The 13,881-nt window shown below is 41.5% G+C and overlaps 1 protein-coding gene across 7 annotated transcripts in view; it reads right to left on the bottom strand.

Annotated features, from left to right (window-relative positions):
• dlg3 (discs, large homolog 3 (Drosophila)) overlaps nt 1-13,881 on the bottom strand; it is a 101,681-nt gene that overhangs the window by 59,146 nt on the left and 28,654 nt on the right. For 3 of the 7 annotated variants that reach the window (XM_031744463.2, XM_039619654.1, XM_039619646.1), the window contains exon 1: nt 1,628-2,292. In XM_031744463.2, the coding sequence (XP_031600323.1) occupies nt 1,628-1,993 (366 nt within the window). In that variant the 5' untranslated portion in view covers nt 1,994-2,292. Of the gene's footprint in view, nt 1-1,627; nt 2,299-8,713; nt 8,825-13,881 lie in introns of those variants that run through there. The other 4 variants (XM_031744231.2, XM_039619635.1, XM_039619638.1 and 1 more) reach the window with 3 other exon arrangements.

The following is a 13,881-nucleotide window of genomic DNA, read 5'->3' on the forward strand; positions in this document are numbered from 1 at the left end:
TATTTTTATTCCAATGAAGAAATGTAAGAAACTCGTATATTCAAGCCATGAATGCCGGGTTGGATACGCTTTTTTGCAGAGTTTTTATGCTGGTATATATTCACACGATAGAACGAGAAAGTAGGGATCCTTCGAAAGGATAGCAGAAGCCAGGATTCAACAGAGGGGTTTATCCATTAATGGTGCTGTTTCAACAGGATAAGATCCCTACATGAATCACGATGCAGTCGAAAGAGATTTTTCATCAAGCAGATGCTAATTTGCTCCTGTTGTAAGTTGAATATTGAACAAATACGCTGGAAAAACAAGGGGGTAACACTGACGGAGAGTAAATTTCTCCATGTAAGGAATAAATGCTTACATAATCACATCTGCTTTGAGCTTTCAAATGTGTGAAACATGAAATACGCATGACTGATCTGGATGCAGCTGAAATGGAATAGATTTAAATGGATCATGAACAAGACAGAGAGAATGTCCATTTTCTTTTTTCGCCTCCTCAAAGCTAAAGCCTCTCCTCCACTGTAGTAATCTGCTAATATCAACCAGGTTGCAGCTCATACGAGGGCTCAGCTCAGGAGGAGCTTTTTCCACCGTGCTGCTGAAATTTCAGCCTCCATTTTCTTCTCACCTTCCTCACTTCTTCCTATTCTTCTTCCAAAACCAGGATCAGACACAACAGGGGGTGAAATACAAATAATGCAGTGGCTTCACTTGCCGCAAATACAGGACTGCACAGGCACATACTCATGCACAGCAAGATCCATTCCTTGAATCTCATGCTCACCGAGCAACCCTTCCCCCACCCAAGCTCAATCTCATGCTCACATACATGCACCTTCCTTAATTAAAGCCTGTGCTCCTGAAGCTATTCTGACCTTCCATCAACTGTGATTTACAAATACATGTAAATAAATGGAGGCAACACAAAATGGTGCACATGTAAAGAGGCAGTTTCATTCACACTGTGCGACACATAAGACAGGCAGCATTTAGATTGCGTCTCATTCTCTGTTTGTATTACACAACACAGTCGTTATATTGTGATGCTTTGAAGCACAATGGCCTGCAAAAAAATACAGGGACTGGCATCAGAGATGGATTTCATCATCCCTTCCTCCAGTCTAAGCTAATTAGACACCTCTCTGAAAAATCTGTTTCTTACATCTAATTTCTTTAAGTCAGCTTGTAATGTCAGGGTTACCGACTAGAGGGCTAATTCACAATAATTGCAAACTGCCTCTCGGTGCTGCTTCCATGAATGAAAATGCACCATTTCTTTGGCCTGTGGTAACTGCATCAGCATAAGCCTTTGACGACACACACACTTGGTGTGTTAAACCTATAAGCATTAGTCATCTGCGCCCAATCCAAAAATGAAGTTAATCTACATGTATGTGCCGTGAAGCTAGATCAGCTCTATTCTGCTCTACAATGCGAAATACACAAGCGACAATTAGGAAAGAGAGAGCTTGAGAAGAATACTAAATCTGAATTCTCTTCCTTAAACCGACAGCTTCAGCTGGCACATGATCATTTCTGTTTTACTATGGCAACAGCCCCTCTGATCTCCCTCGTCAGGTCCCACGAGCCTGAGCTATGTAACAGAGTGAGGAAGAGGAGTTACCTGGTCATACCACTCCCGGTTGGTGCAGGTGCACTCGGGCCACCATCCTCCTTGTCCACTGGAGTTGTTGCCATTTACTTTGGGGCCACCCTTGGATTGGCCCTTTGGGTTGGGGCCTCCAGGGCCCCCACCAGACATAACCTTGCCCTTACTTCTCCCTAAAGTGCCCCCTCCTCCTCCCATGCTTCCACCTCCCCCTGAGGCTGGAGGGGGTAAGGTCTGGCCTCCACCATACCCAGGTGGGTATCCATAGGGCTCGGCCTGCCAGTCTCCTCCATACGACGGGGCGTCCATCCTACGCAGGGCAGCCATACGGGTCACCTCATAACATTCTGGGCACTTGCAGCAGTGGTGGTGTTTGTGCATGCTGGCTGTGCTGGCTGGGCTGACGCTGAGATGAGCGGCGTGGCACTCTGTCTCTGCTGCCTCCTCAGATCTCACACAGCACGCTGTGATCGGCTCACAGAGCGCTAATGCCGATGGAAATAACACTAATCACAGGAATTTCTACAGATTTTCCCTTTTCGTCAAATCCTGTCACTCTCCAGTTTATTCCTTCCGGACGCAGAAAAAAAAAAACGGACTGAGAGGGATGGGAAGCAGCGACAGGAAAACAAAAATACAAAATGGGCACGTAGTCTTTGTCCTCTTGACGTTGAAGATCAAAGGAAATATTTAAAATATTGTATACCGCCACACAATCAGAGACCAGCCCTGATGATAGAAATTTCCTCTTGCTTCTCTTGGTTCACAGTGATACGCATATAAATTCATAGATATATAGATATTTTTTTGTTTATATATCATATATATTTACACACACAAATACATATAAAAATATTAATATAAACAGACAAGCACAAATACAGATATGTACAAGGATAAATGTATATATATATATAAATATCTATATGTGTGTGTACAAATATATATATATAGATATATAAACAATATGTATAAATAAATGATATCCGCAGATGAAAATCTTCAGTTAATTCTTGGTATCTTCCTGTTCTTGTCAAAATCTCACGGTTTTTTTTTCCTCCTGCGTTGAAAATCGTTGTCTTTCGCTCTCTGTCTCTTTTCTCAGCCTGCAGAGAGGAGCTGAGCACTGGATTGCCTCTCAGCCAGCTTGCCCTAGATGTGGATTATTCAGAGGGATGTGAGCTAGCAAGAGGGAGCTAGTGAGAGAGAGATATAGAGCAAGAGAGAAAGAGAGAGAGGGAAGCAGGAAGGGACGGAGGGGGTGGGGAGGGGGAGATATGTAGCAGCATCCCTCTAGCACCTCAGCCCTGACAGCCACAGCCAATCAACTTGCAGCGCCGCCATCAGCAGCAGCAGCAGCACCAACAGGACTGAGCGCTTCAGTAGCTGCTCTTAAAGGGACCGCAGCACCCAAACCTCGCTGCTTCCTGCCTTGAGTGAAAAGGCACTTCTTCCCTAATCAAAACACAATAAAACATTGTGTGTGTCTGTGTTTTTTTCCCTCTTAATATTTTAAAGAGAAAAAGGTCAGGAAGTCATAGTCTGCAATCTGCCAATGCAGTCCTCAGCCTCTGATCCGCAAATTCTGAGTCTAATCCATGTTTTCATCAGACCAATGCAGCTGAAATCCAACTTGCAATGAGCACCCCTGTCATTCTGATCACTGGTCATCTCCACGGTCATCCTTAGTTCAGCTGCAGCCTGAACAGCTTTCTTGTGCTAGTAATTGTCAACCTCGGGCTCTGTGTCACAGCACACATCTGTAAATACTCTCGCAGTGGAAGTAGGTGCAGGAGATGAAAATCCCTTTTCTCCTCAATATCATGGCTCTCAGCAGAGGATGCATTCGAATCACGCTGCATTACTTTAAAGCGTTCTTTCGTTTCAAAGCGGCACCGCTGTTGCATTATTTTAATGGCAAGTCCTGCGCGTGTGCAGGACTGGGTCAAAAATAAGCACGGCGAGGGAAAAAGTGCACTCCTGAAGCCTTGTATAAGAACCATAGGGGAATTATTTCATGTTCACAATGATGACATCAACACAAGTGTACCAAACCAACACGATTACACGCTCGGGCTTTCAAGTGGGTGGAGGAAGAGATTGAGAGTGAGAATGTGTGAGCGGAAAAAAACCCCACTATATGGCTTTCATGTATCTGTGGCAGTTATATTTTCAGTAATGCGATAGGACTGCTTGTGAGCCATTTTAAATGCTTGTGAACTCGTGGGCTGATCACAGCTAGATACAAAACATCCTGACACTGAGGGTGAAGGTTTTTTTTTAGTGAACTGAGAGGGAATGTTACAGTGTCGCCATTAAAGCCCTGTATACATGCATTATTAATGAAATGTGACGGGGAACAGAGCTGGGTGTGTCTGCATGGGGGAGAGGGTATATTTATACATAGTCTGCATGTTACAGCGCATATACATTAAAGCGAGAAGTCTTTTAAGTGTGTTGACAGACACCATATTGCCATATTGAAAATTTGACATGTATAAATGCCTATCTGTGCAACCTTCCTGTTAAACTGAGCAGGACTTTGAGGGCAAACTGCATTGTGTTGCAGCCCTACCAGGAGGCACACACAGCAGGCTCAGGCTCACTTAATTACATGCAAGAGTAACTCACTTCATTATAATGATATCCTCTCACTCTAACCTGCAGAGATTTTCATTTTCAAGCAAAGAGCAAAAATAGGTATTTTTAAACAGATGCTGGAAACCACTGTATGAGTTACATCGTAGGATGTGCAGCCACATATGCCGCTGAATCCAATCAGAGCGGCGAGGCGGGGCTTTGAAGCAGCAGCCTGAAAGACCAATGTAAGCATATCGATCACAGCACACATGACAGATCACATGTTGCAAGCATCCTTTCCTAAAGCCCCTCTCTCCTGTCTCTCTTATAAACTGTCCACATTGCATTTACCAGTCAGTGCAATCATGGGGTGTGCAGTAAGAAGCTACCTTTATACATAAATATATAAAGGTAGGTATGGGCAGGACAAGAAAAGAATAACCACAGATTGGTAATCTGTACAGAATACAGAATTAATACAGGAAAATTATTTTGCACGAATTAAATTGTACTGGGCAAGAAATGTCTTGATGGATAAAGCACTGTCTATACTGATTGTTTAAAAACAGTGCACAAGCTACAAGTTTATAAATGGAGGATAAAGGACACATTAGTGAACATAGTGTAATCAAATACCATTGCCCTGGATTAAATGCAGCTTTTGCGAAGAGTACGTTCGCAGCAGATGGCCTCCCCTCCCTCAGCCTGGTTCTGCTGGAGGTTTCTTCCTGTTAAACGGGAGTTTTTCCTTCGCACTGTTGCCAAGTGCTTGCTTATCGTCTCATTGTTGGGGTATTATTGTAGCGTCTTTACCTTACGATATAAAGCACCTTGAGGCAACTGTTGCTGTGAACTGGTGCTATATAAATAAAATTGAATTGAACTGAATTAAATGTGTCCGAAGTGTGTAAGAAAATCCTTGTTAATATTGTGTTCAGGCAAACAGCATTAGGTGATTTATGGCTAAAACTAAGGCTGTGACCTCTGACCCTCTGCTGGCAAATGATAAAAAGGACCTTTGAGTTATGACATAAAGGAGGAGCACATAATTTGCTTTTTGAACAGAGATGCTTCATTTCACCTTTCAGCACCCCCGACACAATCAGCTCAGCAGCAGCCTTCACAGCGCTCTTATTACATAAACCCACCTGGACACCCTGTAACAAACACAAGCTATCATAACGAGCAATACAACCCCCCCTCTCAACCACTGCACGGACCATCTATTGAGCTTTTCAGTCATTTCTAGGCATTTCTCAGAGAAGCTGTGTGACTGCTCCTTCGTCACCTGACCGGATGGAGCACCATAAAAGGACAATCGGTAGTGAGGCAGTCTTAAAGAGGCAGCTCCCAATCAACACATAATAAGATCTTCTACTGTAGCCTTAACCAACTGTAATAGGGGATGAAGAAACAAGTCTCTCGGGTATCATTACATCCACTGAAAGGAATTCCCAGATTATAGAAGAATATGTGAGATATATATTTCGCTGACAGGTGATGTGTTGATGGGAGGCAAGTAATTCGCACAGGGTGAGAAGACAGCAAGTCAGTCAATCTAATTCAAATGAGTGAGATCAGTTAGATTCGCCACAATGCTCTCCCAGCATTTCAGAAGCAGAAAACTGAGGCTACATGCCTAAGACTCCTATTAATAGGCCTTAGTGGCAGAGAACAGCTGCTCCACCACACACATGAAACTCCAACTGATGGAATAATGAGAGAGAGAAGCATACACATGGAGATAAATGAAGGAGACAGGAAAAGAGGAGAGTGAGAGATTTTATCAGAGCTGCACGGATAAGGAACAGTGTTTATGCAGATTTTGTACACGCATAAAGAAGAGGGAGGAAAAAGAGCAATAAGAAAAAGGGGGGGTTGGTTCAAGTAGGAGGTTATAGGATCAGGTGAAAGTAGCTGATAAAATGTGATGAAGGTGGTTGAGGTCCACTACAGATGCCGTAACAGAGGAGAAACCGAGCTAAGGTGCCCTGTGTGTGGGCAGAAATGCGATGACTAGAGGGGCATTACTGAAGCATGGTGCTGAACAGAAGGGGAAGTAAAAATAGAGAGAAGAAAAACAGAGAGATGCTGAGAAAACAACAAAGTGCTTATGCATCCGTGAGTGCATGGGAATGCAAAATAAACTGTGTAATTATCCATCCACCTTGCCACAGAGTGCAACGCTTCTGAAATCACTGTGCTTGCTGAGTGTGCATCATCACGAATGTGCTGAAAGCATGTACGGCGTGACAGCAGAAGAGAGCGAGATGGAGGGAGAGAGGAGAAAGAAAACAAAGACGCAAATTAAAAGAGGAATGAAAAAGACGGGATAAAACATAGAGAAGAGCGAGGGGAGAGATAGATATAGAGAGAAAGAGAGTCAGAGCAGTCTGTAGGGATGCAGGCGGGGGAGGAATGTGGTTTCCATGGCAACCCGCGGAAGGCTGAGCTCTGGGTGTCCGTTCCAGCTCTGCACTGCACCGGCCCTCGCCTCTCAGCCGCCTTGCTGTCTCTCTCCAGCCTCCCCCACTATAGCTTTCTCTTTACACCCCCATTCTCTCCCTTACACTCCCTCCCTTACCCTGCGCCTCCTCATCTCCCTCCTTCATGTGAAAGAGGGAGTCTCACACACACACACACAAACACACACACATACGCAGCCAGCTCCATATTATCCTTACCAGAATCAACCTGTACTGTCACTGTTTTATTATGCAGGCATTATCATACAAGCACAATGAATCCGTGTGCTCGCAGCCTCAGCCTGCATCACCTCATCTTTTACCCGGTCCAAGTCCACTAATCCAAACGCCCCCCTCACATACACCCACACACACACACACACACACACCTACTGCACTAGTTCTGGGCTCAGCTGAAAAGCCAACGCCTGCAGCCACTGTGCTGCCATGTGCCTCTGGCCGTGCTGTAATGGGGAAATGCGTGTGAACACGGCGGCCTTTAAAAGCACTGAGGAACATGGCAGCCTACTGAGACATATCTCTCACATGAAAGATGAGGACTGAGCATGTTGCTCGTGTAAGCATCAGATGAGCCACAATCCTTTAAAGAGACCGCTTGGCATTTGGAGAAGCATCATTTTGGTATCACTTTGGCAAGAAGCTTATCTGCTGTCTTGCCAAAAGTTACAGCACAATAAAACAAGAGGTGCCAGGTAATTAGCTTCTTTTAGCAGGACTGAAAACAGCACATTTAATTTTTTCGATCTAAACAAAAATCATAATCCACACAATGTAGTTTTTACAATTTGTTTCACTTGAAGATCAAACAAATAGATGCAAGGTGTTAATCTGGGAAATTTATACATGTTGGTAATATGGATTTTGTGACATTTTGACAAGCGAAGCCAGTTTTTTCCCACTGTTTCTAGTCCTAAACCAAAGTAAACCTCATCTCTAATAGACAGACATGAGAGCGGTATTTGCCTTTTACCTCATAGCAAGCTAGTTAAACAAATAGTACTTTGGGCTTTTGTCTATCTATCTGACAACATGTGCTGCACTTTTGTTAACTCATGAGAAGGGCTGAAATCCAAGGTTGAGTCATAGTCATGCAGCAAAAAAAGTTAAAAAATAACCCTGTTTATAGTCAGGCTATATGATAAATCAATGCATTTTGTAACTTTTGTCAAGACATGCTCACTTGTTACAGTAAAAGTTGCATGTATACCAAGAGGTCAGCATCTGATATTGGTTAAGAAGAGCAAATCTTTCTCTGGTGGGAGAAGTTTCACCTCCCACTGTACTGTCTAGAAAATAAAGGACTAAGCAGAGCAATTAAAGATGGCTTTCGGGAACCACTGAACGTTCCCCAGGAGTCAAATGTCATCGGGTTACGGATAGTCCAAACTTAGAGACAAACAAGAAATCAATGACTATATCCTTAAGATGTTGAGCTAACACTGATATGATGGGCTCTATTAAACTGCTGATACAGAGAACCGTTTCTCTTTGAATGTGTTATAATTATGTTTTGGGAGGGTGACTCTGAGTCCAGTGTTGTAGGATGTGAGTGGCCAGAGTATATTAAGAAATGAAGAATGTACAACGGGGCAGATCACGTTACTGAAATCAACCATAAAGTGTTTAAATGAGCTTACTTTGCTTTTTACTGTGAAGTACGGTAGTCTGACATTAAACTGTGTGGAAAAAAAGAACTATCATAGTGAATAACGAGTGACTAAGAAAACGCTGATTCAGGGACAGCATATATTGCACAGTTTTAAATTACTTATTTAAATCTTTTTAAAATCAGCCCGTAGCTACAGAGAGATCCTCAGCATGGTGAATTATATGACCACATATTTTAGGCCTTTAAGTGTTTTATGATATACTATTAACCACGGTGTTCAGTATTACCATAATAAAAAGCTCAATAACTGTCGTGGAAATTTTGTAAGCATCACAGTATCGTCTTTCGGATGTTTAATGGGATCACTGAGGAAAAGTTGAGTTCATGACAGTCCATGAAAGCAAATCTTTGCTTTGCGTTACTCACCTTTGGCACGTCGACATGAGAACGAGCCACCAAACCAGAAACTCGCTCCACTTTTTGAGGGCTGCTCCTGCTGGTCACTCGGACCCGGCACACACTCTCTCCCTCTTGATCCTGCAGTGGACACACATATTATTTGTTTTTCAGACAAGTAACGTAAAAATCTCGTCCTGCAATAACATGGACACACTTGTGGATACCAGAAAAGATAATCATATTCATTAACTTTCAAATGGCATTAAGTATATAGGTAAATGATGCTCTTCTGCATAATTTGTTAAAGCAGTCTGGTCAATCTCCACTGACCTCTGACATCAACAATGCACTTTCTCCCAGAGAACTGCTGCTCACTGGATATTTTCTCTTTTTTGGACCATTTTCTGTAAAACCCTAGAGATGGTTGTCTGGGAAAATCCCAGCAGACCGGCAGTTTCTGAAATTACTCAGACTAGCCCGCCCAGCAACAACAACCATGACACATTCAGAGTCACTTAAAATCACTTTTCTTGTCCATTCTGATGCTCGGGTTGAACTTGAGCAGGTCATCATGACCATGTCTACATTTCTAAACGCACTGAGTTGCTGCAATGTTGGCTGAATAGAGATTTGTGTTAGCGAGAAGTTGAACAGACATGTCTAACAAAGACAGTGAGTTTAGTTGAATATATTATTATTATCATTCATAATAAATCCTATGAAAAATATACATAACATTACTGATCCTAAACATGACATTAACTGCATTTGTAAATAATCTGACAACACTGACAGAGCTAGGACGAACAAGTTAGCTTAGTTTAGCATAAAGAGCTAACAGCTAATCTGGCTTTGTCTCAAGTATAAATTTATCAGCCTACCAGCACCTCTACAGTTTACCAATACAGTATATGCTTTTTTTTTTTACCTTCTTTTGTCTTTTTTAATTATTTAGTCTGTCAAAGAAGCTTCTTGAACCCTAAGCAGGACTTCCGACAGACATTTAACAGTACCACGCTAGCTATTTTCCAAGTCTTCAGGGTTTATACTTAAAAACCTAGTCACCTACTGGTGCTTGTATCATAAAGAGAAATGAGCACATGTATCCTATTAGTGTTCTTAGGTTTCTGCAAGGAAACAAGTTTGCTTATTTAAAACTTTTTATGTAATTATTTTAAATACTTTTTAAATTTAAAGAACAGTCAGGAGTGACTCCCAATCTTGTGAAATAACATTGTGTTAAAGAGAGAGAGTAGCTTTGGAAAAATCAGTAAGTTAAGAAAAAAATGCAGCACAGAACTGTTTGTTGTAAAAGGGGTGCAAGACAAAAGACTTTTGGACAGCCAAAGTTTAGCAAATATATTATATGAGGAAACTAAACACAGTGTCCTAAGCCTGGCTGTAATAGAGCTGGACATAGACCCGATAAAGACCCTTAACTGACAGCAGAGGGCAGCCTTTAGAGCAGGCAATCACCCGTGCAAATCTGCAACCACGTGTTTCCACCAATTTTTCAAATTCATTTTCAAATAAAGGCTCTTAACTCTCTCCTGATTACTTTAAATTAAAATGAAAGCTCCTCTTTTGCTCAAGTTGAAAAGATCATATATATATATATACACCCACACCCTGAAGCATGCGGGCAGCTGTACCTGGCATCTATGTAGCCAACAGGAAGAGAGTTGGAAGGCAAAATTCAACCATCAGAATTACATCAATGTGCAGTTTGCAGTCTTCTCACAACATTTTCTTTACATTAGTGAGGCTCAGTGAGTGAGTGTGTCCTTTGATGGACAGGCAGGTCAGCTGACACTGGCAGACAGTGCAGCTGTAGCCCCTTCTAATGCTGGAAGCTAACAGTATGCCCTTTGCACAACACACATAGCCAGACATCTGCAAATTGGTGCAGTCATTCAATTAATTACTTCAAGTCCTGTAACATTGGAAATTCATGATATATTTTAATTCTATTCTTTTGATATTTCATGATTATCACCCAATAAAACCAAACTAGTGACATCACACTTGTCTTGGAACCAAAACATTAAATAACCACTATGAAATCAATCGCATGAAACTAACTTGTTCTCTTATGGTTTCTTTTATTTATTTTCCAAAGGAGCTATTCTCCACTCTCACCTGCTACTCTGCACCAAATCAGGGAATTTGCAGACTCATTTAGTTTCCCTCCCATCCTCCACTCAGGTGACCGCATGACTAGAATACTGATGAGCACCTCGTCGGGTGTCCATTAAGCAGCTCTCTTTCTCTCCCTTAAACTTCCCACTATGACTGCTGCATCCTTCCAGCAGCTTCTCTCTTTCCAGGACTGTGCCTATAGGCCTCACAAGCAGCTGGGATCCAGAGAGTGAAGGATGGGGGGATGGATCAAGAGGCATGTTGCACTGAATTAGAAGCTGAACAGGGTGGATCACAGATGCACAGAGAGGAGCTTAGGATGTTGGACTAAAGTTCAAGCCACAGTCATAATTTATGGTTTAGATCTTCTACCATGGGGAGTGACAGAGTTTGAACACATGGCCCTGCAATAAGCAACAATTTATGCTTGAATAATCCAGTGATTTCCAACCAGGGCTACTTTTTTAACTGCCCAGGAAGGGGGAAGATTGTAAGAAAGCATGATTAATTTTTTAAAATGACTATTTTTTGGAACAGATGATTTTAAAAGAAACAGTCTTCTGCTCTGGAGCATCAGTTCAATACAGTCAAGTGGATGACAAGTTTAGTGTAGTTCCTCTGTTCGACTGACCAGCCATAATCCAGTTCAGACTTATGAAAATGTCAAAAAACACACTGACATTAAGTGATTGACTTGGGGGAAGGGCTGTTAAGCATAAGGGAATAATGTTAGATTAAACCTTACTTCCCATGTGAATGGGAATGGGTTGAATTACTCTCACGTTCCTTTTCATAAACCAAAAAGTCCTACATGATGTAAAACCACATGTGCATTCATCAAAAAAGTATCAATCGAATTATTGGACTGTGGATGAAAGTTATTATCGATCCCATCACACCAAACACAAAGAGCAGCTGGAGTGGATCAGAAATGTGACGACTAGAGATGGACCGATCCGATATTACGTATCGGTCCGATACTGACCTAAATTACTGGATCGGATATCGGCGAGAAATAAAAAATGTAATCCGATCCATTAAATATCAAAAAAAGCACCTCACAAAACTTGCGACACGGCGTAACTCGGCTCATAACCGTAGCACGTCGGAGCAGTATGTATCACGTGATAGAGCGGCTGTGTGTATTTGTAGCCTCGCTACCAAACCAGCATTTCATCTCCGAGGAAGTGATCCCAGAGAGAAGTAAAGCAAGTGTATAAGTTCATCTCTGAATGTTTGTAAAGCGTTCCCATGTTAAGCTTAACAACCGATATATAGAGCCACTGCCTCTCTTTCCCTCCCCTTCCTACTGAAACTGCTTAATGATCAGCTGATCAGCTTTTCTGTCGCGAGTCCGTCTCTCTTCTTTGTTTTTGGCCCACTTTGCACCAGAAAGAGGAAACCAGCGGCTGAACAACAGCAGCACGTTTAACCTTGATAAGCTGTTGTTAGAATTTATTTAATATTACTTTTTACACCAGGATCCTTTTCTATGTAGCTGACGGCTGGTAACTGTGCAGGGGCGGATCTAGCAAAGTTTAGCCAGGGGGGCCGATAGGGCATGAACAGGAAAAGGGGCACAAAGACATACTTTTCTTTCTTATTCTCATTTAAAATGTCTAGCTTTTAATAAATAATTATCTGAATCTTACACCCAAAGTTTTAATCTGATGTAAAATGTATAGAAGTCCATTACTGTATATAGTAACTGTTAAGTCTAATATACCCTAGTAAGCTATAGTACTTTTTCCTTTGGGAAAGTACCATCTGTGAATTCTGCAATTCTGTTGAAGAAAGATGTTGAATCTATTTAATTATTCTTGAAAAATAATTTATTTCTGTGCATTTTTTTCCACCCTGCATCAAATTAAAGTTGATTAAGTCGATTAAGCATCATGAGGTGGAGGGTGGGGGGTGGTTCCCTATTTTCTTTTGCTGGGAGTTTGCAACCCTATTAGTTAGGTTGCTTAATATTTCTGCTAAGTACTCTTTAAAATACCAGAATAGGAAGGATGGAGCAGGTTTAAGTTTATTAGATTGATCAGTATTGCTGAACTATGAAATATTTTGGGCGCAGTGTATTTTTTACATACAGGTATAACAGAATAGCTTTAGTGTTGTTGTTTATTTAAACTTGAGTATGAACTTATACAAAATGCAGCAAGATATTAAAAAAAACAGTTTTATTGATTAAAAAAAAACACTATATCGGATTCATATCGGTATCGGCAGATATCCAAATTTATGGTATTGGTATCGGACATAAAAAAGTGGTATCGTGCCATCTCTAGTGACGACCATCCTGAGAAAAATTCTACGCTTATTTTTAAAGTTAGTCATTTAGGAGGTATAGTGTGAGCCATCAGTTGTCATACATAAATCACCGTTTACAGTTTAATGTCTTTTCTACAGAGTTGGCTCTTTTTTGGACTGCTTAATTTATTTGTATAAACCCCATATTGATATATCTCCCATTTTTTTTACACTGAAAACTGTGTAACATGGGATCTGGGACAGCACTTAGTAAATAATAAACAGCAAAGAAGCTGCATCAGGCAGCAAATGAGTCAGCAGAAAACAATAAACAGAAAAAAGCACTAAAGCTAAATAAACTATGAAGGATCCCCATCTATAGTAAAATGGGTCCTGAGCAAAATTAGGGAATCAGTGTTTCAGTCAGGCAGCTTGGTCGAAGTAAATGCTTTATAAAGGTAAATATGGAGATTAAAGATACTATATCTGCTAAAGATGAACTAAATCTGAGCTTATCTCTGGTCTATGTCAAAACAAACAGTCATATCTAAACTAAGATGCCTATCGAGTTTGCCATGATGGCTTGTGATGACTGGCAGAGGGAGCAAGTCTGTATTTTCCCGCATCCCGCATACATTAAAACTGAGAAAAGCTTTAAAACCAATGTTGAGTGGGCTTTCGTCACCTGTGATGTATTTTGATGGCAGTTAATGGTCGTCTTTCAATGCTACCAAGACTCCGGTCATCTAAAGGCAAAGTAAGTGCTCATTCAGTTACTGTGGTGTTTCAGCAGATTTCAAATC

This window comes from Oreochromis aureus, linkage group 2 (assembly GCF_013358895.1).
Source record: "Oreochromis aureus strain Israel breed Guangdong linkage group 2, ZZ_aureus, whole genome shotgun sequence".
NCBI classification, from domain to species: domain Eukaryota; kingdom Metazoa; phylum Chordata; class Actinopteri; order Cichliformes; family Cichlidae; genus Oreochromis; species Oreochromis aureus.